Raw genomic sequence first — 27804 nt, forward strand, 5'->3', positions numbered from 1 at the left:
AAGACTAGGATGTCAACATACGAAGTTTGGGGTACACAAACATTCAGTCCATAGCATTGTCCTTAAAAATGTCCACTCAGGCTGAAAGATATTTCTCCACCTGAATTAAAGAAAAAGAGGTAATGTTTCACGATTCCAGATTTGTAAAACAGGGATAATAATGCCGGCATTTTAGGTTTGTGAAGATCAAATGTAAGGAATATAAAAGTATTTTAACATATATGAAGTGACTTATAAATTCTATTATTAAACATTCTATGAAATGCCATAAATAAAAGCTAGGTGACAAGGCGGCCAGATTACTTGAGGCCAGAAGTTCGAGACCAGCCTAGCCAACATGGCGAAACCCCATCTCTACTACAGATACAAAAGTTAGCCAGGCGTGGTGGCGTGTGCCTGTAGTCCCAGCTACTCAGGAAGCTGACGCAGGAGAATTGCTTGAACCCAGGAGGTAGAGGTTGCAGTGGGCCAAGATCGCACCACTGCACTCCAGCCTGGGCTACAGAGTGAGACTCTGTCTCAAAAAACAACAACAACAAAAAACCCCACAAAAAACTGTTTTGCTAAGTGAAAAGAGGAATAATTGGAATTTTATAACATAATTGAAATTAAAGGGATTTTGAAAAATGGGAGAAATGATCAGAAACAAGAGAATGGAGTTCAAAACAAACACAGGACATTTAATAAAAAGCAGCAAATGACTTATAAATACTGTTTATTGTAAATGCAAATAAAATTGAGGACTGTGTTTACTACAATTTTAAGGAAAATTGAAAAAGATGTAGATGAGAAATTAAAAATAATGCTAAGGATTAAGTTTAGATTAGGTTAAATTTAGTGTAAGAGAGTGAAAGCTTCTATGCCAGGGTGCTGTTAAACAGAGCTGGGTAAACCGTTGCCTTCACATGGTGTGCTTTGTGACTCCCTGCTGACCAAAAGTATTTGGTCACCCTTTACCATCAAATGTTACAGTGTCTGAAATTATACCTGCAGACCAAGTCTTCTAGGCTAAGGTTAAATATCCCTAATAAGGGACCTATTTAAATTGAGGTTTCAGGACCTGATTATTTCCTAAGACCACAATGGCCTTGAAAGCAGGAAGAATGAGCTCAAGAAAGGAAAGGGAAACACACACTCTACCCTTTTCTAAAAAAGATTTTTCAATGAAAGTTACATTTTCTGTACTATACCACCACCCATTAACATTACAGAATGCAGGGGGAGCTTACCCTGATTTGCAAAACTTACCACATCTTTTGAGTTCCAAGAGGAATATAAATCATCTATTTATAAAACCTTTATTAAAATATATATTTAAAATATATATATTGTCTTTTTCATGAGTTATTTACAGGGAGATTTATTCCAATTTTTGAAACAACACAGAATACAACAAAAACAGGCTGGGTGCGGTGGCTCATGCCTGTAATCCCAGCACTTTGGGAGGCCGAGGCAGGTGGATCACAAGGTCAAGAGATCAAGCCCATCCTGGCTAACACGGTGAAATCCCATCTCTACTAAAAATACAAAAAATTAGCCGGGTGTGATGGCACATGCCTTTAGTCCCAGCTACTCGGGAGGCTGAAGCAGGAGAATCGCGTAAACCCAGGAGGCGGAGGTTGCAGTGAGCCAAGATCGTGCCACTGCACTCCAGCCTGGGCGGCAGATCAAGGCTCTGTCTTTAAAAAAAAATAAATAAATAAAAGAATATAACAAAAATACTTTAAAAGAGAACAATGCATTTTAAATATATTTCCTGAAATAATATTCCTTAGAAAAGATACAGGGTATTTAATTACCTAGATTTTAACAAAATATTATTTATAGAAATAATTATAGTCTTTACCACAGAGTCACCAAATTTGTACCCAATCAAAACAGAGTCAAATAGACCAGCTCTCATTCAACTCCATTAGGAAACACCAATTTCACATAGTACTTCTCTTGATGTACAGCAGCAACCTCTGCTGGAGAAAAAAGGGTATACTTCTAACAACAAAGCACTGAGCTCAAACCTGTTTTGAACAGGAAGAACTGAAAGTTAGATTTCTTTCATTTCCTGTTAAACCAACACCTAAGTTAAAATTATTTTCAAGGTCTTAAAGACGCACGGGCCTTATCAAGTATATCCTTTCTGATTTTTGGATAAGTTGGATGTGCTTCAAGAACCTGCAAAACAAATAAAGAACCCATAAAAACTTGTAACTAATAATCAAAAACTACGGAGTTACAAAACTTACAAGAAATGAGCATTACAGTTAAGATTTCCTTGTACTAATACAACAGCTATAACACTTTTTAATGGTGGCATTTTAAATGTAACATGATGACTCCTTTATATTAATGGTAGTTAGATGAGAACAATAGAATGTAAATATCAAATGCAGAAAATATAACAAATATAACTGCTTACCTAATAGATGAATTGTATAAAACAATTATGTATCAATGATTTAAAATATTTTTGTAATTTAGCTTTTCATTCATAATATTTGATAAACCCTTAGGGAGTGACTTTTATACAGCAGCACACATTAGCTTTACCTGAAATGATCTTGAGACATACGTATTTCTAGATCTACTGAGTCTAAGAGTGGGGAGATGCTAGTTTTTTTTTTTTAACTCCAAAAATGATCCTAATATATAGCCTTACATTAACACACAACCCTAACCTGACTGAAATACTGCTTTACAGAGACTCAGTAATCAACAGCAATTACTAAGGCCAAGTATTTACTGTAATGATGCTAACAGATCGCTGTGTGGGATAAGGGGCATTACAAAATTCTTTTCTAATGAACTTTTCTTGGAGGTCCTTACAGTGTTTAATAGAATGTCTTATATGGAATATCAATGGGACAATGTATATATAAAGAGACTCTACAAATTCTAAAACTGTAATTTAAATATTTGTCATTTTAGTAGGTGATCATTTACTAGGGGATGAATTACAGAATGCAATTGAATGACTTCTAATAGAATTCCTTTTTATCTCTAATTGATCAATCTGAATTCTCTAATAACCAGATTCAGACACATTCACAAGAACTTCTAATCAGAATAATGATCTGGAGAATCTATACTGTCTTCAAATATCTTCTAACTTAAAGACTACATTTTATTTAACATGTTTCTCCCACTGGTCTTTGTCTTTTTTTTTTAAAGTAAAAGTCTCTTTTACTCCACCTCTTTAATCCTACTCCTTTCCATACATGTAAATATTTTATGGTTTATTGTTTAATATGTACCCTTCAGTGGTCTTTGTCTTTAAATTGACATAAACATTTTATTATTTGATCTCAAAGTAAAAACATGTTTTTTATTTAGGTGAACATCATTTTCTAAATTTCGAACACTGATAATCTCCCTAAACATACTGATAAATCATTTAACTAAAATAATGTATCCTCTATTTCTATTCACATACATCTGGAGATTTAAAAAAGTAGGAAATTGTGCATCTGAAAAATTTTAAGAAATCTAAATTTAAGTGTTTACCTGGTGACATATGTCAATTGAATCCACATATCTTTTTGCTTTTAAGTAATTAAATGCCAGTTTGTATCCTGTTAAGACAAAAACCATAAAACAGAATGATGGAGTACACTGCTACTATTACTTTTCCTTGCCTCCTCCTCTCTTTGCTTACTCACTAGAGAATTGTAAGGGAGGCTGGTGAATGAACAACCAAACTACACTATACAGAGAAGTTGTGTGATAATAGAAGGCAGAGTGACACAAAAGAAGTGTAAGAAGAAAAGAAAGTGGAGTTGGAAAAAAGGACCACAGTGAATACATTGATAGGTTAGAAAGCTGCCATCCCACAAGTGTGGTTTCTATAACTTACTAGAAAAGTCTCATTTATTTCAGGTTATAGTAAAAACTCATCATAGGGCAGTAAATGACAACACAGCCGTTCATTTATACAGTACAGATTTATTTAGCACTTACACAGGCAAACTGATGCCTACAGTTACGAGGTTTGCATTCTATTAGGAGAAAAAGTACATTTTAAAATAATTGCATGAGTAAATAATTTCAAAACTGAGATAAATGTTATGAAAGAAAGATCCAGGCCAAGTGAGTTACAATAAAGAACCTGAAGGGTATCAAGAGATGTCTGAAATCTGAAGAATGAGGCATAAACTAGGCTAGGGTGGGAATCAAGGACACTCTCAGACAGAGGAAACTGCATGGATTAAGGCCACTGGTAGGACACACAGGGAGTTAATGAACTTGGAGTATGGCGAGAAGACAGAGCACATAGGAGAGCGACACAGAGGAAGGCAGATTAGTCATCAATGACTGGTAAGAATTATCACAATTACTGATAGTGAAATGCCACACTTCTACTATCAACAATTAGGAGAATATTTAACACATTCCTCTTAATGGATGTTGTTCTCTTGTAACATGCTATAAAAATGAGAAAACTAAGAAGACAAGAAAAGTAACAGCAGCTGTGCACACAGTAAACAAGATATAATGCAATGTAAAATAATGTGTAATAAAAAATATCTCACTCTACCTCTTAAAAATATGAAATAAGAAGTGTAAATAGTGCTCTTCGGCTCTAATAAAAGTACCAAAACAAATGTTTAAAATTTTAAATGTTTGAAAAGAATTACTGGCTAACATTATCAGATGGTAGTAAAAAGAAAGAAATAGAAATGATCTAAAATTCACACTATTTTATATATAGTCAGGCACTGCATGATGATGTTTCATTAACAACAGACCACATACATGATGGTGGTCCCAAAGATTTTTATACTGTATTTTTGCTGTACCTTTTCTATGTTTACATACACACATTGCTTATAGCATTCATGACAGTAACATGCTGTACAGGTATGCAGCCTAGGAGCAATAGGCTATACCAGATAGCCCAGGTGTGTAGTAGGATCTACCACCTAGGTTTGTGTAAGTATACTCTAAGATGTTCACACAATGATGAAATTGTCTAATGATGCATATCTCAGAAGATTTCCATTGTTAAGCGACACACGACTGCACATATATGTGTGTGTATGTTTATGTGTGTATATATATGTATGTCTATATATGTGTGTATATATATATCTCTACACACACACACATGCACACAGGCACACGTGGGCAGGGCCTATGGCAGAATCTCACATCTCAGATTTTAGACAAAAATAAGAAGTTTCAGAGAGGTAAACTTAATGTCATTACCAACAAATTCTAAAATGAACTAAAAGGGTTTGTGACATTCAAAAAGTAAAGCAATTTTTAAGATGTCATGCCAAACATACTTACATGGGAACTAGTCAAGATTTCAGTTTTGGTTTGTGGTTTCTTGACTAGCTTTGGGATCTTATGCAAGTGGCTTGAGCTGTCATTTTCAGGTTTCCTCATCGCTAAAACAGGAATAACAACTCCTCCCTCTAACTCTTAGTATAATTTTAAAAATCATATAAAATACTTGTGAAATGGTTTTTAAAACCTTAGAATACCACAAAATATTAGCATTTTTTAATGTAAACATTCACTATATTATAATCACAGAATTTTAACACTGGAAGAAACTTGATACATGACCTGGTACAAAAATTTCAGAGGAAATAAAGACCTAAAAAGGGGAAAGAAAATGTGCACTGCAGCTGCACTACACCTGCCAAACTTATTAGAACTCAACTATATGCAATCAGGAGAGACAGCGAGAGAATGCAAACATTCTACACAGTCTAATGACTGTCCTATAACCTGAGAATAGGTATGAAGGGGGAAACATGAATAGTTTCTTCTCTCATTGGATCTCAGTTGTTCCTAGTGTGTTTCTTTTCTTCCTCGTATATATTTAAGATATACAAAATGATGTCGGTGTGTAGATGTGGGTGTGTAGATATATGTGTGTGTGTGTATATATATTTATTTATAAATGATTACTGCAGTCAAGCAAATTATCCATTCATCATTCATCCTGGTGCCTCTTATAGTGACAATATTCAACCCTGAATTCTATGGAAAGAGCATGAGCACGATTTTTTTTTTTTTTTTTTTTTTTTTTTTGAGACAGAGTCTCACTCCGTCAACCAGGCTGCAGTGCAGTGGTGCGATCTCGGCTCACTGCAACCTCCACCTCTTGGGTTCAAGCAATTCTCCTGCCTCAGCCTCCTGAGTTGCTGGGATTACAGGTGCCCGCCACCATGCCCGGCTAATTTTTGTATTTTTAGTAGAGACGGAGTTTCACCATGTTGGCCAGGCTAGTCTCGAACTTCTGACCTCAGGTGATTTGCCCACCTCGGCCTCCCAAAGTGTTGGGATTACAGGTGTGAGCCACCGCGCCTGGCCATGAGCATGATTTTAAGGGTTTTCTGACAACTGAAAAAGTGAAATACATTGTTTATTTGGCCAGGCACATTGAGGGTGTTAGATGCAATGACAATCTTAAGGATGAAATTGAGGAATTAATGGAGAGCCTTAGAAAGAAATGATTACCAAAGCAAAGCTAGAGGAACTGATAAAATAATCTATAAAATACAATGATGACACAATGAAAGAACTAGTCATTTGGAGTCTCTTTATTTGCTAAAGTCTTCCAAGGAATGGAATATATAAATAATTTAATTCTATGTGCATTCCTTCTATGGAATAAAGTGTCAAAATTAATATTTTAAGGATATTTAAGGACTTTTCATTTTACCAGATGACTTTATTCTGAAAGATATATCACACCTTAGAATAAAAAATACTATAAAAATCATTAGTTTTTGTGCTTTGCACAAGTCTAGTATAGTATGAGAACAGACTCCAGGAAACTAAAAGATGAGGGAAGACCTGAGCTAACAGCAGTTAGTATGAGGGTGACTCATTTGACTGCAAATCAAAATCGAATTCACACGGTGACATGGCTGCTGAAAAGACTGATGCCATCTTAGGCTGAATTAACAACTACAAATTGCCTAATCAAAAGAAAAAAATAGCTTAATTATACTTATAAGAAGCCAAATCATATTTGAGAGGTTGTTCATTTATGGTACAACAGGTCAGAGGGGCATGGAAAAATAAAACAGCACTTTCCAAACTTACATGGCCATGGCATCTACCACCTTCACACTCCATTCTTTTTAATTAAAAAAAAAAAAAAATTATTAAAATCTCCCCAACTGTTCCAAAGCACAGTTTGGGAAACACTATTTTAGAGCTTCCAGGAGACAGCAACAAGGAAGATGAGAGACTCGGAATCCAATCTTAGGAAGAATGGACAAGTAACTGCAGATGGCTTGAAGAGAAGTCCTAGGACACAGGACTGAAGATTGCAATTTAAAGGGTCATGATCTGTAGGAGGGAGGCATTCTGTAAGTTGCTCCGGAAAACAGACTTGGGCAGTTTCAAGGAGGCATATTTCAACCCAATACAAAGAAAGAGTACACAAACATGAGGATGAGCTCCCTCGTATGAGGAGAGAGGTTGGTCATGACATATATTCTGATGCCACCTCTGTTAGGGACACTGCAGACTAGCATTACCCAAACTAACAGCCTGCAACATCCAGCCTGGGACTGGATGATGTTTCTGGATGCTCAGGAGAAAAAAAAATGTCCCATGGTCAAATAATTGTGGGAAACATGGCCCCTCTGTGATATCCATCACAATATACGTTAGTGTTTAAAGGCTTTGAGAAGTAAAGAAACCTGTGTAATTCAATTTAATGCAATATTTTCCTAACTTACTTGGCAATGGAAACATCTTTTTCCATGGCATCCCCAATTTCAAAATAGCACCTTCTTTTAGAAGGAAGAGAAGGGGGCAGAATTAGACTAGATGTACACTAAGTGACTGAGGACAAGTTTGGAACTCAGGAAACTGAACTATTAGTAGCTAATAATATATTATGAATATAAAATTTATTCTCCTTTCAGAAAGGTTGACAATGAAAATTGACTCAATGTTTATTTTGTTTTGAAAAAAATCAAATGCATTTAAATGAAAATTAATAAATAAAACATAATTTTTCTGTGAAAAATCTAGGTAATTGCCAAACTCACCTACTGCTGGATTTGTCCGATTGCTATATTTCCATGCCATCTCATAGTTCAAGGCAGCATCTGTATATGCTTGCTCTTTTTCCATAATGTATCCCATATATTCATAAGCTTTGCAGCAAGACTGAAGAAAAATGGGAGACATCAATAGATTAAACTTGATATCACTAAGATTTTATGGGATGTTTGTGACTATAGAGGTCAATCATATCAACCCATTTAAATGACAAATCAAACAATGGTTTTCAACCTTGGCTAGGCAATCAAATTTTTTACTGAACTTAATAAATGATTGTGATGGCAAGTCTCCATCACATATCTGCAGAATCAGGATTTTCTTTACAGAATCAGAAATACACAATAGGGCACTTGTGTTTTACACAAGCACATGTACACTATTATGAGTAATTTAAACACATACAAATACAGAGATAAGAGCATAATGAACTCCATGAACCCTTATCTTCAATAATTATTTTGTGACTAATACTGTTTCACCTCTATCTCACAAACCTACCCTTCTGTATTACCAGAAAAAATCCTCAGATATTGTATCAACTAAGTCTAAATGTGTTAGTGTGCATCTGTAAAAGAAAAAGACGTTATTTAAACAGAACCACAATTTTATCACACCTAAAATGTTAATGACTCCTTAATAGCACCAAATATCCAGTACTGTCTAAATTTTAATTGTCTCAATATAATTTGTTTTTGTTAGATTGAGGACTGAAATAAGGACCAAACATTGTAACTGGTCAATGTTTTGATCTAGTCTCTTGATCTAGAGGTTTCCCTTCGGTATGTCTGTCTGTCTCTCTGTGTCTCTTTTCTTGAAATTAAATGTAATAGAAACAAGAATATTTATCCCCGAGTTTCTCACAACGCAGGTTAATTGACTGCATCCTTGTGGTGTTTATATAATATATTCCTATGTCACTGACGTTTTCTGGAAGTTGTAATTAGATGTAGAGGTTTGGATTCAATTTTGATTCTGGAGGAGAGAGGTGAATCTACTTCAAACATCAGTGCTATGATAAGCCACACTGGAGACTGAGGCATAAAAACATGGATGCATGTTTTTGTATATTTCTTAATTGTAATTTTTTTCCAGAATATGAGTTTAAAAATATTGAAAAATCTGAAAGTATATATTAAAAATCACTACATTTAAGACTGAACATTTTATTTATACCTAAACTTAATTTCTTATCATTTTACTTTTCTCACTTTAATGGAAGAAATCTCACCAGTAATATTTTCATTAAAACCATTACCAATTACCCATTTTTAAAAAAACATAAAAATATGAATATAGGAATGCACATATTCCCTTTTGATTCAGGCTCCAATAAAGCTCAGCACAGCTGCATTAAATTATTATTTATCTTGATTACCAAGTGTTTCACTTGTCTCATCCCAACCCTAGCCCTGCCATAGATGTCTGTTCTTCTATTGGGAAGCACAGAATGTCTGATTCTCCCTCTTTTTGTGATGTTATATCCATATATAAATTTATCAGGGTTGAAAAATGGGGATAGCCTATCAGTCTTTCTTCATTAATTAGCTGGAAAATGTCTATGATGAGAAACGTCTCATTGACTATTTGGTTAACCAATTCTGTACAGAAAAGGCAGGATATTTATTTGCAAGCTTTAGAAATAGCAGTCAGTTCACTAGCATACTGCAGTGGTTACCAATTAGGTTTTTTGTTTGTTTTGTTTTTTCTATTTTGGATCTTTGAGAAGTCATGGATTTAAACAGATTTTATGTATTTCAATATATTGCAGTTATCATTCTTAACGATACTTAAAGCATCCCAACTTCGGCTACTGGAGGTGTCTTCAAGTTGGCCCCTAGATCTTTCACACAAACTCTAATCATCATGGATAGCTTCCTTCATCATCTGGTATGGCAAGACAGTCTAGTGTCGTCTTGTACATTTCCTGCCCCAGATATGGATGACTTCCATTTTTTAAATTATGTAATTCAAGTTTCCTAAGCTTTAGTTCTTAAATATCATGCTTTCAATATCAACATATTCAACCAGCAGGGCTGAATGAAGCTTCTAAAGCAGCCATGATGTTCAACCATGCAACGTATTGTTATCAGCGTTCTGGCAAACTGAAATTGTATGTGCACTGAAATTCTCATGCAATCTTGGTTAATCCTAGACTAGATATAGAAGGGTAAACTATTCAGCAGTTTAGATTTTCAAAGCCTATTAATGAGCATTCGGCTTTTCAAAGCCAATTTAACATAAAATTTATGTAACTAATCGTCTAAAATAGTGCATAAATTGACAAATGCTTGGATCTTTCAGGTTCTTAAGTTCCTAGGAAAGTATCTTAATAGTACTAGATAATCACAATTCCTCTTTAAAAAATAAACGGTCCATTTGTAATCTAATTCGCTCAATGAGAATAAAACAGATTTACTGTGATTAAGATTTTGAAGTAATTGATATGAATATATGAAGATAAATATCATTTCTAAGTTGTGTGCAATTATTTCTCAACAAAAAAATAAATCTTAACTTTAAAGAACTGTTACAATGACATCTTTTGTAATTAAACATCAAAATGTTAGTAAAAAGCCTTAAATTCTAAGGACTTTATAATATTCAATTTTATACCTAAATATAAGGAATTTTTATTAAACAAATGAAATTAAAAGCTGAAAAGATTTTCTCCCACAAAATATATTATGCATAATAGATTCTAATAATGAGAAAATGACATGCAGCTGCAGTAAATTCATCAAGAGTATTTCTTAATGGGAGGGACAGACGTCCGCAATTAATGTTCTTCTGCAATTTTCATTAGTTCTGGGATGAGATGGATAATCACAGGCAATCGTTTGACATTCCAAAAACACTTTCCGTTAAGTAGGGCATCACTACAGCTGAAACTTGAAATTGCATAAATCTTTTTTTTTTTTAAACTTTAAAGGACAAATGGCTTTTTTCTTATTATTAATGCTTGTTTCCTGATTGTGGTAAGAATAAACATTTAATTTTCAAAAATCACACAGGAATCCTTGGAAATGGACTAACACTCAACAATATCTATATGGAAAGCTTATGCAACAAAGGTCAATAATTATTTTTTACTCTTCAATCACCTACTCTATTATGACGCAGGCACCGTTTTAACAGTTCTTCTGCCATGTCATATTTTGCTGATTGAATGTAAATATCAGCAAGTAGCAGCCAACTCTTCTCAAACTCTTCAGCATCAATAGCATTCCAATTCATTTTCGCAATACGCTTCAGCTGGTTTCTGGCTCGTGGAGTCTGTTTCAAGATCATATAAGCCGTTGCCATTCCCAAGAGCGCTGGGATATGCTCCTTCTATAAGAAAATAAAATTTTAGACCACAAGATGCACAAACATAAATGCCCCAAAAACATACAGAAAGCAGAAATTGCTACATAAGAACTAGTTTGTGGATTCTATTTCTAGCTCCATTACAGATAACTGTGATTACAGGTCATTATTTAACACATCAAGTACCCTCAAGCTACTATGAAGAAAACTTGGTCAAGCACTGTGTGGTCAAGATAATTGAAGATAATGTCAACTATTCAGATGCCATATGCACACAATTCCAAGAATTAGTGAGACTTTATCTTTAATGGGATTCAAACAGTCATGTTTTAGTTTTGTATAGAAACAGAAAAAATAAAACTCTATTTCAGTAAAATCCTTATTGAGCAGTTTGTATTTCAGATTTAACATTTAGGCTCCTTAGTTCTTTCACCTGTCAAAGACGAGTAACAATAATTTACCTGCAGATGATGGTCCTTACCCATTATGACTTCTATTGCTTTTTTTCCCCCTCCCTTCTCCTTTTATCCAAAAACCTCTTCTCCCAATAAAGTTTGAATAACGAAATGTTAAAAATAAGGCATATAATTAATTCACCACTTGGAAAGTATATGAAATAAACTCATGCCTTAAAATATGCTTTTAGATTTGGAGTCTGCAGCTTCCTAAAACAATCTATATGATATTCTTTTGGATAGAGTTTGAAGTCAGAGAATGTCACTCTGTGAAACCAATAGGTTAATGAGAACTCATAAAATGGAGGCCATTAGTGATCTATCCAGACAACTAACTTTCATAAGCAATAATGTGTATGTTCCTGATTAAGGGAAGATGCTTCCTAAATTTCAGCAGAGGGATTATGATGCATTTATAAAGAAAGAAGCCTCAGCTTAACATACAAATAAAGGGGCCAGGAGGGCAGCTCACGTCTGTAATCAAAGCACTTCGGGAGGCTGAGGCTAGTGCATAGCGAGACCTCGCCTCAACTGAAAATACAAAAGAAAAACTAGCTGAGTGTGGTGGCCAGCCCCTGTAGTCCCAGCTACTCAGGAGGCTGAAGTGGGAGGATCTCTTGAGCCTGGGAGTTCAAGGCCACAGTGAGTTATGATCGTGCCACTGCACTCCAGCATGGAAGACAGAATGAGACACTGTCTCAAAATAAAAACAAAAACAAAGGGTAAGAAATTGTGACTGAGGAACGGTGATACCATTACTATAATAAAAGTATACTATAAGATAGCAAATTTGGGTAACTCATAAGGAATACTGCAAAAGGAGAGTGGTAAAATGTTCAATGTCCAACTGATCTTTGGAAGTAAGAAATAACTCTGGAATAGAGAAGGGCAATACATCAGGGTTTTATAAAAACAGCTTTTAGAAATATAAAAACTTCCTTGCCTCAAATTCTGTATCTATCAATAAGCTTCCAAGATATAATCTGTTCCTCTAGGTAAGGGGTGGCAAAATGGTTTGAGTGTCAAATCCAACCAATTGGTTGTAGATTATGAAGAAGTGTGGGATGTTACCAATTACTGAGCCTCACCCTCTCCCCACCCCAGCCCACCTCAGGTGGGCCAGGAGAGGAGAGAAAATAGAGGCCTGCTATGTATTTGTCAGCCAGGTCCTAGCACAGCCTAAGAGGAGGAGGGTCCTATGAAAAGGTCCCACATTCCCTCTACACTACACAATTAAAAATAACCTCTCTTACACTTTGAGTTTGATTAGAACGTATCGGTTCTTCACAACTTGATTACTCCTGAGTGAACTGAAGAACAGTTTCTAAAAGCAAACCTGAGTTCTAATCCCTGCATTAGGTCTTTTTTTCTGGTGCAGACATCCTAAGACCTACAGCCAGCTTCTCTTTCTGTCTCTCAATAACTCTAAATTGCAGTAACTTTAGATTGCAAAGGACAAGACTTGGATGTGGACAATACAGCTGTTATTATAAACATCTCATCTTTATGGTTCAAGGTGATGCAATGAAAGCAAGTGGAAACACTTCAGCTTGGGCTTAACGTATCTTCCAGCATTTCTTCCATGATTTCTTGTCACATACCTCTTTTTTGGTCCCTCTGAATGACAAATAGGATTGTGAACATACCCTATGTTTTTCTGCCTCCCTTACTTTGTTCACATTTTCCTCTTCCTCTGAAACACAGTGTCTTCATTTCTGCCTGTTAAAATGCAATTTATCTTGGTTCTTCAATCATACCTGTTTCTTAAATCCTATTTTTTCTTAAATCATACCTTCTTTACAAAAGGGTCTCCCAACTCTACTTATACTGTCTCCTACAGCATTTTTATTTACAATTCTAGTATGGAATGTAACACATTTTGCTTTGTATTAAGTCATCATAGTCAGTATGCTTGTCTTGTCTTCCGTAGGCTATGAGAAACTTGAAAAACGGGACCATACATTATTTATCTTTGTGTTTCCCACTATGCTTAGCACTCGCTGGCTGCTTAATGAATATTCATTATATTGAATACATGCAGCCTAGGAGTTAAAAGAAAAAAAATGTGAAAAAATTTGATGCTTATGAAACTTCAGCTCATATATCATTATCTTTTGAATAATATGGTTAGTAAACAGATCTGAAGATAGTATTTTACTAACCACATATGTAAGGATGATTAAAAAAAATAACACAGTCTTATCAACAGAAAGCAGGCATAGTCCTTCTAGGAAATAGCTGTAATATCATTCACTGCTTTTGGCTTTTTTTCTCTCTTAAACTTCACAGTAGGGATAACGGATTTAGTCAAAATAAACTTTCTCATTGTTATGAGATAGAATAGCACATCACAGCATTCAGTAGCTATGGCACCTGACATGAGACTGTGCTTCCTCATGTTCCTAGAGATTCTCTTAGATGTACATGATTGCCCTACTTCTGCTCTGCCTTCATTCAGCAGCTGTCATCCATCTGCTCCACAAAGCCAATTCAACAGAGCATGACCCCTGAGCACATTACTTCAATGTCTGCAGAAGGGCCTTGCTTTGGAGGGTTGCTGCTGCCATGCTGTTTTATTCCAAGCGCGGTAATAAAGCTGCCATCTAGGATACTTGTACCCAAGCCACAACAAGAGTTGCAGGTCTCCCAAACCCCTGACATCTCAATCTCCTCCAGGGCCCTAAAAGGTGAGGGGAAAGAGATCACTGTCCAGGGCTTTGGGTAGTTTATTGCTGCCACTGTGACTACTGAATCACAAGAAATCACAGCAAAATTCTGTATGTTCTCTGAGAGACATAAAATGAGTTTCCAGTGGCCTATAGCATCATTGAATGGAAGAACAAACATGAAATTCAATGAGTATGCTTAGAAGTAACTATTACCAACTGCTGATGGGAGGGTATCTAGAATTCCTTTCTTAATATCAAGCAATTGAAGAAACAAAGTGCTGTGTGAGGGAAGGAAAAACAGTATCTAGAGAGTAAGAAAAAAGGCGGAGGAGGCCGAGGTAGGCGGATCACCTGAGTCAGGAGTTTGAGACCAGCCTGGCGACATGGCAATACCCCTTCTCTACTAAAAATACAAAAAACAGCCAGGCATGGTGGCAGGCACTTATAATCCCACATACTTGGGAGGCTGAGGCAGGAGAATTGCCTGAACCTGGGAGGCAGAGGTTGCAGTGAGCTGAGATCGCGCCATCGCACTCCAGCCTGGGCGACAAGAGCAAAACTCCGACTCAAAAAAAAAGGAAAAAAGGTGGATTCGAGCACAGTGAAAAGAGAAGAAAGCCTCTGATTTTGTAAAATAATACTATGAAAATAACAAATATGAAAAGATTGCAGGAGGTTATTTCAGTGTTGCTAAAGAATATCATTATTTGTATGACTAAATTATAAGCTATCAGTATTGATCTCATGTAGCTATATAGCTGGAAAAATTCCAAGTTCATGTAAGTGAACAAGTAAGATATCAGAGCAGCCAGGTGTTTATTTCCACTTACTAAGTTAATCTTGGCTACATCTACAACACAGAAATTCTCCAGGGGATAAAGTGGCTCCCTTGATAATTAACTTATATACTTTTGAAGAATTCCGTTTCTCTAGAATTTAACATTCCAGTAGAGAGAAATATATCAACAACACAACAAAACAGTAACATCGTCTCTTCCGCCAAGAAGGGGACATTGTGTATGCCCAACTATATACCTAATTTTTAATAAAAGTTAAGTAATTAAGTCAATCTTCAGAAAATAAACAACTAATCAAAATATATGTTTCTATACTACCAAATAAAGATAACATATGAAGCTGAAAAAGGAAATTCACTAACCTCAGATGCTGCTATTTCAGTGAAGGTATTTAATGCTTGTTCAACATTAGATTTCTGTTTGGTAGCCATTAAGCAATAGTTTTCCATTATGCGAAGCTGTACGTGACCCTGAACAGTCTGAGGTTTTAGTTCCTTAAGAAGTTTTTCTGCTGTTCTTACTGCCAATTGCACAGATTCTTGCTTCTCAGTTGAATTACTGTATATAATTAAAAATAAATCACTTCTGTCTCTTACTCATGATACAATTCATTGAGATTAGAATCAGCTTTTGTACACAAAAGCTCTGGGCACTCTTTAATACTCTTTTTGTCACTCATTTAAAAGTAATCTTTTGTAAAGAATGTCACTCATTCTCTTCTAATACAAAGTGAAGCACAGTTACAATGCATTTTAAACAAAATTAATATGGACTCAATAAAACACCATTAAGCATTAATTTCCTCTAGAATGAAGACAAAAGTTGGATAATATCTACATGTTGTAAATGTGTGCATTCCAGCAAATATAAAACTATAAGTAGAATCAGAAAATTAACATATATCTATTCAAAAAGTGAAAGGAAAGGAAAAAAGTGACAAATACTGTATTATTTCATTCTATGTTTAATCCATTTTACACACAGGAAAACTGAGGCTTGAACAGGTAAAGTAATTTTCTAAAGGTCACACAACTAATAAGTGGTAAACCTAGGACCTGAATCTAAGCTTATCAGACATATAAAATCTACTCTGTTCTCTTCACCACATTGCCTATCAGACTCTCAGAAATTATATATGTGTCAAACAGTAATTTCAAGTGCAATTTGAATATTTAATAGCAATTTTCTTATTTTATACACACAAACCCATGCACATAAATATACATAAATCAATTAATAAAAGGAAATTAAACACTCAAAGTCCAATCACTAAAGCCACTGGTCTTCTTCTCAGGCCTTAGGCTTATCTTGCCTAAACATGTCACGCTGTTGACTACCATTTCAAAGTTCTTCTCCCTTGGCTTCTGTAACACTACACAGCTTTAGTTCTCTTTTCACCATGCTGATTGCCCTTTTCTGACCTTCCTTCCTCCTCCAGACCCCTTAAATGTTAGCAAGCTTAACATTTAGTTCTCAGATTTTTGTTACTTCATTCTACCACTCACAAAGAGACCATTCATGGAGTTCCAACTATGCACTCTGCAGATGTCTCCCAAATCTCTATCCCTAGCTGTGACCTCTCTTTCTGAGTTTTAGTTTTGTATTTTGAATTGCCTGAAGAAGATTTCCACTTGAATAGCTGATAGTTCCATAACAGTAATGTTACCTCAACCTTCCTAAAACAACCATAAACATGCCACTTCCCTGCTCTAACTGGTCTCGGTAATCCAAGCGTTAAAATCTGTTGTTGAAATCTCTTGGCAATCTACCACTAATTTTCTCCAGCTCCTCCATGCATCTTCTCCTGAATACTATGCACTGCTATGATTCCTAATAAACTCTGACAATACTTAATATCTATTTAAATCCATTTATATTTAGTTGCAGATTGAAAGGTTTCAGGTATTGTCTTGCCTCTTAATTAAACACTCCTGAAGGCAGAAACTACCTCTTATATTCCCTTTATGTCCTAATACATTCCCCACAAGCCTTGCCTGAGTCAGAAGAGAGGACAAGCTACTAATGCAGGTTGATAAATAACCATTGACTAGCAGTATATCACACTAACAGCAGTCAGGACTCAGTCTAAATCTTGCCTCCATCATTACTATCACATTAAACAAGTTGACTCAGCTTATTCTGCAATACTGTTGTAGAAAACAAATGAGATAGTGTGTAGAAAGTATAAAGGACAGGGTCTGGAAAATAACTACCATTTGTTAAGTAGTTACTATTATTGTGTGGATAATTTTTGCTATAGTTGTCAAATTCTACAATTAGGGGAGTGTCTTCATAGCATGTCTATTATTATTTAGGAAACCTAAAAGCATTTCATGCCTGTTTCACAGAATAGTTACGTTAGCAATAACTATTCTATTGAATAACTATTCAATTTGCTAAAATAACTATTCTCTGAAACAGGCAATGAAATGCCTATTTATTTAATTTATTCATCTGACCTTTCATTATTGCTATCCTAAATTTAGTTCTTTTGTATAGTATCCCTGTTTATTATCTCCAACAAGTGTTTTTTAAAAAAGGATAATATGTCAAATAACTCACCCCAGGTCTCCATCCAGGTTTTCAAATACTTCACCTCCAACAGTTTCATTATCTGGATTCAAACAGATTTCTATCATATTATAAAGGGCATTTTGGCCCCAGTCACGATCTTTCCGAGCTTTATTAAAATGTCGAAGGGCATCATTTGGTTCTCCAGTGTACCTTGTTAGATGTTTAAAAGAATTATTTATTTCAATCGCTGACTACAAAATTTGTATTAGTTTATAATCTGTCTGGTAAATAAAACTGTTGAATTATTTTGAAATGTACATTTTTTTTTACTACAAAGAAAAGCTTATTCTACTTGATTTACAATGAGAAAAAAAAATCATGTAGCATTTATTTGTAAATAGATTTACCAAAGATACAGTCCTTTACAATACTGAAATCCTGGTTCCAATTTTGCTCTGGAGTTACATTTCTCAGCCATTGAGAAAAATCTTGGGACATCCTCGAGTTTTCCACATCTTCTTAGGAGATCAATCAAACGAGATAATGTCATATAATTATCTAGAAACAAATAATACTTCAGATATGGGCACCATTTTATACTGTTTCTTTTGTTGGTTATAATTCTACTTCATTAGAGTATAATTTACTTCATATAAAGTACATTTTAAATATAAATAAAAAATGCCTCAGGGTATAATTCCCTATAGAGGCTGTATGGCCAACTAGATGATCTACTAAATAATACAGTTTGGGCTAGGCTGGTCACAGTGTCTACATAGGCAAATCTAGAAAAATGCATATTTCTTGTAGCTTTTCTATTGTTTGGGGGACCAAAACCTTAGAGAAACAGCCCCTACCTAGGTAATCTAGACTTTCAACTGTGAAGTTCAGGAATACCGATTTAATTGCACAGGACAAGTTCACTGTCGGTCTCTGAGAACCCCTCTCCTACATACTGTTGCTAGGAAGGGTGTGGGAACAGTACAATTGACAAATAATGTATGGGGTGGGCAATAAGAAATTTTTCTCCAGTCTCTCTTTGATATGTACATGTAGCTAACATACCATATGCTAGCTTACCATACTAGAACCTTAGCATATTAGTCCCCATATTTTAATCCTGTTTCACCTTCTTCTAAAAAAAAATTCATTCATTCATTCATTCATTCATTCCTTTGATCTCAGGTATAATTTCCTGGCAGGTTCCTAGAAAGCCTTCTTCCAATTCTATCTAGTTCTCTCTTATCAGTAACAAACTAAGCTTTGAGAATAATTTAATAAATCTTTTTTAGGATTGTAAAAATAATGTATAGACACTACAGAAAATAAGGAAAATATATATAAAAAGTACAAAGAAAAAAAAATCACCATATTTCCAGCTAAAGATTAGCACATTTTGGTGTGCTTTCTTTCATATATTTGAAAACCAACCTATATATAAATGTAAGCAAAGATATGTATTTCTTTGTTTATATTCATACAAAATAGATGTTTATTTAAATATATACAAAACTGGAGTCACATTGGGGTTTTGATTTTGATCGGTTTTGATTGGTTTTAATGTTGATTTTGATGAACATTAAACAGTTAACATTTCCCAACGGTCATTAAACAATCTTCTAAAACGTGATTTTTAATGGTTGCATAAGGGCCTACTTACTGATGATTCACATTATTTATTTCTTTATAGTGGTGTCTTTTAGATGTCTGTGTGCTCAAGTTTCAGTTAGCACAGGACTAGGGATTTGTAGGGGACTTGTAAAAACCCTTAAATAAGCTATTCTGAACATGTTCTTAGGTTGAATTTCTACAATTAAAACACACAAACAAAAAAGCTTGTTTTAAAGCTATTTATCCTTGACTCTATTTTGCTATTTGAAAAGAGATGACACCATGTAATTCAGCAACTTTCCTGAGTATATACCCAAAAGATTAAAAGCAGAGACTCAAACAGGTATTCGTACACCAACATTCATAGCAGCAACCTTCACAATAGACAGAAAAAGTGGAAAGAGCCCACATGTCCATTGTGTTTGAATAGATAATCAAAATGTAGTATGTACATATAAAGGAATATTGTATATTGTATGTCTGCCATAAAAAAAGAAAATTTTGACATACACTACAACATGGATGAACTGTGAAGACATTATACCAAGTGAAATATGCCAGACACAAAAGGACAAATGCTGTGTGATACAGCTTACATGAGGTGCCTAGAATAAATTCATCAACACAGAAAGTAGAATGATGGTTGCCAGGGGCTCCGGGAAGAGGAATGAGGAACGAGGAACTGGTGTACAGACTTCAGTTTGGAATGGCAAAAACGTTTTGGAGATGGATAACGGTGATGACTTACACAACAATGTGAATGCATTTAATGCCACTGAACAGTACACTTAAAAATGGTTAAGATGATGAATTTTGTGTTATATATGTTTCACCACAATACAAAATATTCTTTAAAAAAAACTTTTGGAAATACTGTATCTACTTAATTACAGGATGTCAAACTAATACAGGCTGATAGTATCATTTGTCCCCTTGACACACAATCTTGGGTCCAGAGATTTTGTTCACCACACCTTTTAGCATCACTAAAAAGGGCACAATAAGAATATGGTTTCAGAAAAAGACAATTCAAATATTGGTCTTGTCCTTTAGCTATGTGAATTCAATCAAATTACTCAAATTCTTTGAGTCCAATATACTTATTTTCTTAAAATGGGATTATAATATTGACTGTAGGAGTGCTACAGAAATAAAGGCATGAAAAATATTTATAAATTACAAATGTTATTAATAATATTTATACTTCCAAAAATGTTGACAAGAAATAGAGTAACTACCCCATAATAAAGCCACAGCATCTGGAAGCTATATTGGATTAAGCAAGAACTAAAGGTTAAAATTTCGGATTAAATTTTTTTTGCATGATACTGCTAGTATTATCAACATTGGGAAGGCAATTTCTTGAATATTTCTTATATACTATTGAAATGTATTCATTATTAGTTCAAGTTATAATTACCAGTGACAGATTAAATTACATTCACTTGTCTTTGGTTAACCATGACATTTGACAGAAGGCAAATTTCTGCACTTAAGAAATCTATTAAAAACTAAAATGTACATTACCTTCTAAAAAACTTAGCTGGTCCATCTTTATTGATGAATAGTAGGAAGATATCAAAATAGTTATAGGGTGATGAGATGTGGCAAGCATGCAGTGCTATGGTATGGTATCACAAAGCACAGGATTCTTAACTTTGCCTGGAGGAGTTGGGAAATTTCACATAGGAGTTGACCTTTGAGCAGCCTCAAGGATAGGAGGAAGATCTTACTAGACGGACAAAGGCATTCCAAGTAGCAGAAGGCATGCGCCAAGAGGGAAGCAGAGAACAGTGTGGGGAGTGTTGGTAACTTTGATATTATTAAAGCGGAGGAAGAAGGATAAGAAATATAAATGGCCAAATAATTTGCGGCCATATTATTATTAAAATAATGCTATGATTTTAGACTTTATCCTGAAGCACTAACTTAAATTTTAAGCAAAGGGTAGGTTTTGATTTTTAGAACTGATATGCTAGTCCTATGATGACCTGGAGCAGCCAGAACCTAGAAGCTGGAAGATGAGTTGGGAATCTGCACTAGTTCAGATGAGAGGTGATAAGGGTCTTCATTAGAGCAGTGGGTTAGGATACGACAGACTGGATGTGTTAGCTAGCTATCAAGCAAACAGAACTGAGGAGACATGTTAACCAATTAGTATGAAGGAAGGGGAAAGCTCAAGGCGATCTGGAGATTCTGAGAGAGAAAAGGGGCAATCTGTCATGAGAGCAGTAATTAGATCTAGAAGAGGAATTTTTCAACTACTTAAATTAGGTCAAATTTGTACGGTACATTTCTGAAATAAGCTAAAATAGAGCCTTAATCTAAAGTACAAGATGAGTTACTGAGGATAACCAATAATGTACACATAAAATGAATGGAGATGCATGTTTTAGAGTAATTCCAACAAAATAGATCTGTGGATAAGTATGTAAGGTACTAGTAAGAATAAAGCATACAACACAAGATTAAAAACTCTTAAGATTAAAAATATCACATAGACAATAAAAATTTACTTAAAATTTTGTGGTTGTTTTTGAGACCAAGTCTCACTCTGTCACCGAGGCTGGAGTGCAGTGGCGTGATCTTGGCTCACGGCAACCTCCACCTCCCAGGTTCAAGCGATTCTCCTGCTGTATTTTTAATTGACTTGGTGTTTTACAGTCATTCACTGATCCATTCAACCAATAAACATCTATGTTGCCACATCCATGTGTGTGGCATTTTGTCTGATATTGGGAATATGGTGTGATCCCTGAACTCGAGGAGTCTACAGTGTAATAAAGAACACAAATATGCACATAAATATTTTTAGTAAAATACTATAAGTAATAAAGACGTATGGACAAAGTAACCGAGGATTAGGGTTACCAACTCATCCCAGTTTGCCTGTGACTTTCTGTTAGCATGGGAAGTCCTGCATCCAGGAAAACCCTTCGCTCCGAGGCAAATCTAGGATGGTTGGTCATGCTACCCAGCACCACATAAGACATTTTTTAATGTAGGTGGTGGTAGTGGGATGCAGATTTACTTTTTTATTTTCCCCCAAGAGGGATATATTTTAGATTATGTGTTTGGAAAGAGAAAAGGGATAAGGAAGCTAAAGTTCATTTTAGGCAAAAGGAAAAAACCCAAGCAAAGACTTGGAAGCATGGTTGTATGTCATTTGGTGTTGCTGGAGTACAAGATCCTTATATTGCATTTATAAAAAATTGCTTTTATATTTGTTTACAAACAGTCCAAAGCAGCCAGTCTACTAAGCCAATTTTTTTGGGAAAAAGGCTGCTGCCAAGCAACAGAAACTTACGTGAAACAAAACCCACAAGACACATGAAGACTTCTTCAAATCTTAGAAAACTATAATGTGTGAGATTCTTCAAATCTTAGAAAACTATAATCCTTTTAATGACTTAAAAATATTCACAGTGGAAGAAGTCTGTTTTTTAAAGAAATAAAGTTAGATCATTGTCTCAAAGGGAAAGACTGTGAAATGGGAACAGCTTGAGATAGAATGAATATATTATGTATATTACTTTTAAATGGTAGTTTAGAGAAGAGGAATAAGAGAAAACAGTGTGGAACACAAGGTAGAAATGGCAGGGAAAAAAACGATACAGGCCTGAAGAAAATAAAAGTAGGTTTGGGCAATGTGGGTGGCAAGATGAGCCCATATTTTGGACCCAGAGTGAGTGGAAGAGGTGAGATGGTCAAGCAATTCACAGCATTCTTTTAAATAACATTTGAGTATACTCTGGAATAGACAGGGCAAAAAACAAATGAAATTGCCTGTGGTAGTCCCCAAATTAAATAAATTTAATTTATTTAATTAAAAAACTCAAAGAGTAAAAATAATAAAGAGAAAGTGTTGATATTACTGTAAAAAACAGACCATATTTTCTCCTTTCAATTTTTGTGCTCGCTGGGGATATTTTATTTTTAAATACAAACTGATGTTCTCTAAATTCAAACATCTTTTTATTAAAAGCATTACTAGAGGTAGCCTGCAGAGCATATCTAGTTCTTTTGAGTTGCCCTGCTTGAAGGATTGCCACCTCTGTGTCTCTGAGGCTCTAACCAGGCAGCTCTGACTGCCTAGGGCATCAGCCTGAGATGAAGGTGGTGGGGTTTAGAAGAACTGAAACACAGCTCTAGGACTTCCTCTGCCATTTCAAACTCTTTTTAGTAACACAGGTAGTAACATACAGTCATGTATTAGTCAAACAGTTCCCACCTCTTTCTTTTTCTCTTTCCTCTCCTCCCTCCATCCCTGCTTCCCTTTCTTCCTTTTCTCCCTCACTCTTCTTTCCATCTAGTATTTGTTGAGTGCTAACTAGGCCAGATAGTCTTCTAAATTCTGGAAACACAGCAGTGAAGGACAACGTTTCTGGTCACTTGATGATTCCATTCTATGATTTGCAGTTTTTTGCTTTTGTTTCACAAGGGCTACACAAAACCCAAAAATCCCAAAGCCAAACCCCAAAAACTCAACTGAACAGAAAACAGGATAAAGGGACAGAGAGCAAGAAGTGGTGCTATTTGATGTAGGCCAGTGAGGGAAGGGCATTCTAATGAAGAAGCAGCACCAGAGCAAAGGCACAAAAGAAAATGAGGCAGCAGCCAGATAGACCTTTGGGAGCAGCATATTCCGGGAAGTAGAAACAGCAAACAAAAAGGCTCAAGGCTGTAATTGGCTTGGGCTTTTGCCTACCTAGTTTCTGTTGTCCCTTTCTTCTTTACTATCAGAATTCTGATTTTATTCTACAGGGTATTAGATTCAGCTAAAAGATAACATTTCCCACCTTCTTTTGCAGCCACGGAGGTGATACTACTAAGGGTTTGTTTGTTTGTTTGTTTGTTTGTTTTGTTTTTAATAAAACGATGATTTGCTGGTTGGGAAGCCCTTTTGCCCAGCTCTGCACCCACCTTCCCCACCTGGGCCCTGGAACATCAATGCCCAGCACTGCGGTGGTCATCTTGAACCATGAGGTGATGCTCAGGCAAGTCAGGGTAACGACGTAGAACAAAAAGAGAGAAGGCTCTGGTTTCCTGATGATACTGTGGAACCGCCATACCAGTCCCTACACAGTGTACTTTTCATTTCTTTTACAGAGAGAAAATTAAAAACCGTGATTTTTAGCCTAGAATTTTCAGGGGTATCTCTGCCATTTTCAATGAAAGTATTTCTAAATTCTTCATAGGCTAGGGATGGAAACACAGATGAGTTATGACGACGCTGCAATAATCTATGTGGAAGATGGCAATGCCTTAGACCAGGGTGGCAGTAACAGAGGTGGTAAAAAGTGATGGCATTCTAGGTATACTTTGAATGTAGCACTAACAAGGATTTGCTGATAGACTGGAGGTGATATATGAGAGAAAGATGAGACAAAGGTTAACTGTGAGGTCTGGGCCGGCACAACAGTGAGCAGTGATGCCAGTCACTGAGGTGAGAGGTGGGGGTGGAGCAAACTTAGAGGTGAGGGAAAGTTCAGGTGTTCTATTTTGGACATGTTAAGCTTGAGATACTCCTAGACATCTGAGTGGGAATGCAAAGAGGCAGAGGTGTACATGAGTAAGGGCTGCAGATAAATGTTTAGGACACATCTGCACATACATGGGATATAAAGCCATGCACCTGGACAAAGTCACCTAGGGGGTGAATACATAAAAAGAAAGGGAGTTCAGGAACTGAAGCTATGAGTGTTCTAATATTTAAACGTCATACAGAGAAGAGAACTCCAAAAAAGGAGACTGAAAGAAGAACTGAGTGAGTTTAGCATCTCAGAGACAAATGAACAAAGTCTTTCATTGTGGAAGGGAATAAACTGTGCCAAATATGATGACAGGTCAAGTCGGCAGAGAACTGAGAACTGAATCTGACCTGGCAGTATGGGGGTCACCGACCACATTGCAGAAGTGACTTCCCTAGGGTGCAGCAGTGGATGAGACAAAGTGAACACAGCATGTTTGAAAATCCTTCACAGAAAATTTGTTGTCGAGAAGAACTGAGGAAGGGCATAGTAATTGGGAGGGGATGAGAGTTAAGAGTTGATTTTTATTGACTGATTTATTTACAGCAGGAAGATGTCACAGCACAGTTACATGCTGATTAGAAAAAAAATGATAATTCAAGAGAGAGAACTGTAAGAGTGAAGCCCTTTTTTAGGTGAGAAGCTGGCCACAGGCGGGATCACAGGCCTGGGGAGGACAAAGGCTGAGGGGTGGGTAAATTTGGTGACAAAGAATGGAGAAGTTCTCTTCCGGGTACAAATATTCTCTTAGTGAAGTAGGTGGCAAGGCTTTTAACTGTGGGCAAGAAATGGGGCAAGGGTGATGGAGGTTTGAGGAGACAGGAGAAAGTGGGAAAAGTAGTTAGAATCAATGAATTCATTTTTGGAATACAGTAGGATTACCAGGTTTGTGCTCATAATTTAAAGTGAGACCAGTCAACAGTGTTGCAATTTCCTTATAGCGATTTCAGCTACTCAAGCCCATGTGTGGAATAAACAGACAGTCTGATTCAACTAGGGACGGAGTTTGCCCGAGGGCATAACCACTAAACAGAAGAAAAAAGGAGAAAGGGAGGGGTGACTGCACTCAAAAAATACAATAAGTAGGTATTTACCTGGCTTACGTTCTAAAAGCTGCTGTAAATGAAACACTGCTTGTTCATAGTCTTGTTTTCTGAACATGAGATCAGCCATCATCTATAAAGATAAAAGTTGGTTCTAAAAATATTGCCATGTATTTTACACAACATATTCTTCCAATCAAGATTTAGCACTAGAAAAATATAGATGATAAACATGAGGAGGGGGCAGCATTTTATAAAAAGGAGGCATTTAAGATTCAAGCCCACCTTGTGCAGAATAACTTGCAGATCAGTATAACAGAAGATAATCAAGGATGTGAAACAGATTGCTCTGCTTGCAAAATTGTATTTTTAGCAAAAAATATGTTTCTAGCAATTGTTTTAAAAACAGAAATTTGAAAGGAATTGCACACTCTATGTGCTGTTGTAGAAAAGATACCTCACTGGACCTAACTAAAATAATAATAAGACGATTCAAAAACGAAACAAAATTTAAATCATAACTATTTTGAAAAATTAAAAATGAGCAAGACCTACTGACATTTTTCTTATTATGTGTTTAAAAATGCAGATTTCATATATTTCTTTTTAACCATAATAACCTTAAATAAACCTCACAAAATGTCATCCGTGTAGCTGTCTGCAAAGCTAACAAATATTTTAGCCCACGTAAAAATAAGAAAAAATAAAAAACTCTATTCAAAACAGACTGTCTTAGACTGATAATATGAAGTTGTTTTTTTTCCCCTGTAACTCCAAAAATTCCACCCAAACTCTTAAATTTGTCCAGCATTCCTAAGTACTTAAAAGTTAGTTCTTAGCAAATTATAGTGTTACCACATGAACTCCACCTGACCAAGCATCCCCTTAGGCATAAATAAAAAATAACTAGACCCAAAAGGGCATGTAAAAGCCTGACCTAGGTTTATCTTTCTTATAAATAAAATCCTAATGATTCTGGGTCTTTATTGGTAAAATGTAGTAATGTTAGAAAAATGTTATTTCTTCCAAAAGCCAACGTGAGCCATGCCTCATCATCTAGTAGTAGTTCCATGGGGTAAAATTTAAAACTTATAAAACACAAGTGCTTTTATTGTACTGAAGTTCCTTGGACTGACCATGGTAGCAGCTTCGTTATCCTGGTCACTCTGAAGCAGTAGAGCACACTGCCGCAGGCAGGAATCAGGGTCATCTTGTGCCAGGTATAATCGTGCCAGTTCCAACATAATCTGTAGAGCAAAGGGCTAGATTCATCAGACACTGTATAGAATAAAAAGTCAATGAGGAAAATACATGGGTACAGATTAAACTTTAGTTGACCAAAAGTCATTGCAATAAAAATGCCAAGTATAATAGACAAAAAAAAACAAAAAACAAAAAAAACAACAGTATGTATACCCATCTCTATTTTCTCTTACACTAGAAAAAAAAAAACAGAGAAACAGGTAGTAACTCACTTCAAAAGTAGAGAGACATAATGCATTGTGAAAAGAACACTGGTCTTAAAACCAGGAGACTGGATTATAGCCCCATAACGGGGCCAAGTCAGGTCCCTTCTACCTCCCTTAACCTGCTTTCTCATTTGTAAAATAAAAAGCTTCAAGCAGATAATCTCTAAGGTATGCCTCAGATTTAAAAGTAGGATTCCAACTCCTTTAGCCACCACTGAAAAAGGTATCTGTTTGGTTATGCCTTGCTAAAGGTTGTTTTTGCCCTTTATCTGAAAAAATTATATTAATAAAAATGTTCAAACTAGTTATTAAATTCTAGAGGATAGTTGTCTTTTGTACATGATCACTTACTTAAGTGTTTAGCCAATAATTATTTTC

At 35.6% G+C, this 27804-nt stretch overlaps 1 protein-coding gene across 7 annotated transcripts in view; it reads right to left on the reverse strand.

The window, feature by feature from the left end:
• The window catches only part of TTC21B (tetratricopeptide repeat domain 21B), a 96707-nt gene that overhangs the window by 15093 nt on the left and 53810 nt on the right, over positions 1–27804 (reverse strand). For 2 of the 7 annotated variants that reach the window (XM_063790536.1, XM_063790535.1), the window contains 9 exons: positions 27094–27204; positions 26009–26090; positions 18180–18330; positions 17821–17982; positions 15621–15816; positions 11137–11361; positions 8016–8136; positions 3499–3566; positions 1334–2169 (listed from right to left, as the gene is read on the reverse strand). In XM_063790536.1, coding sequence (XP_063646606.1) covers positions 2092–2169; positions 3499–3566; positions 8016–8136; positions 11137–11361; positions 15621–15816; positions 17821–17982; positions 18180–18330; positions 26009–26090; positions 27094–27204 — 1194 coding nt within the window. In that variant the 3' untranslated portion in view covers positions 1334–2091. Of the gene's footprint in view, positions 1–1284; positions 2170–3498; positions 3567–6352; positions 7306–8015; positions 8137–11136; positions 11362–15620; positions 15817–17820; positions 17983–18179; positions 18331–26008; positions 26091–27093; positions 27205–27804 lie in introns of those variants that run through there. The other 5 variants (XR_010149773.1, XR_010149774.1, XR_010149772.1 and 2 more) reach the window with 4 other exon arrangements.

This window comes from Pan troglodytes, chromosome 13 (assembly GCF_028858775.2).
Source record: "Pan troglodytes isolate AG18354 chromosome 13, NHGRI_mPanTro3-v2.0_pri, whole genome shotgun sequence".
NCBI lineage: Eukaryota > Metazoa > Chordata > Mammalia > Primates > Hominidae > Pan > Pan troglodytes.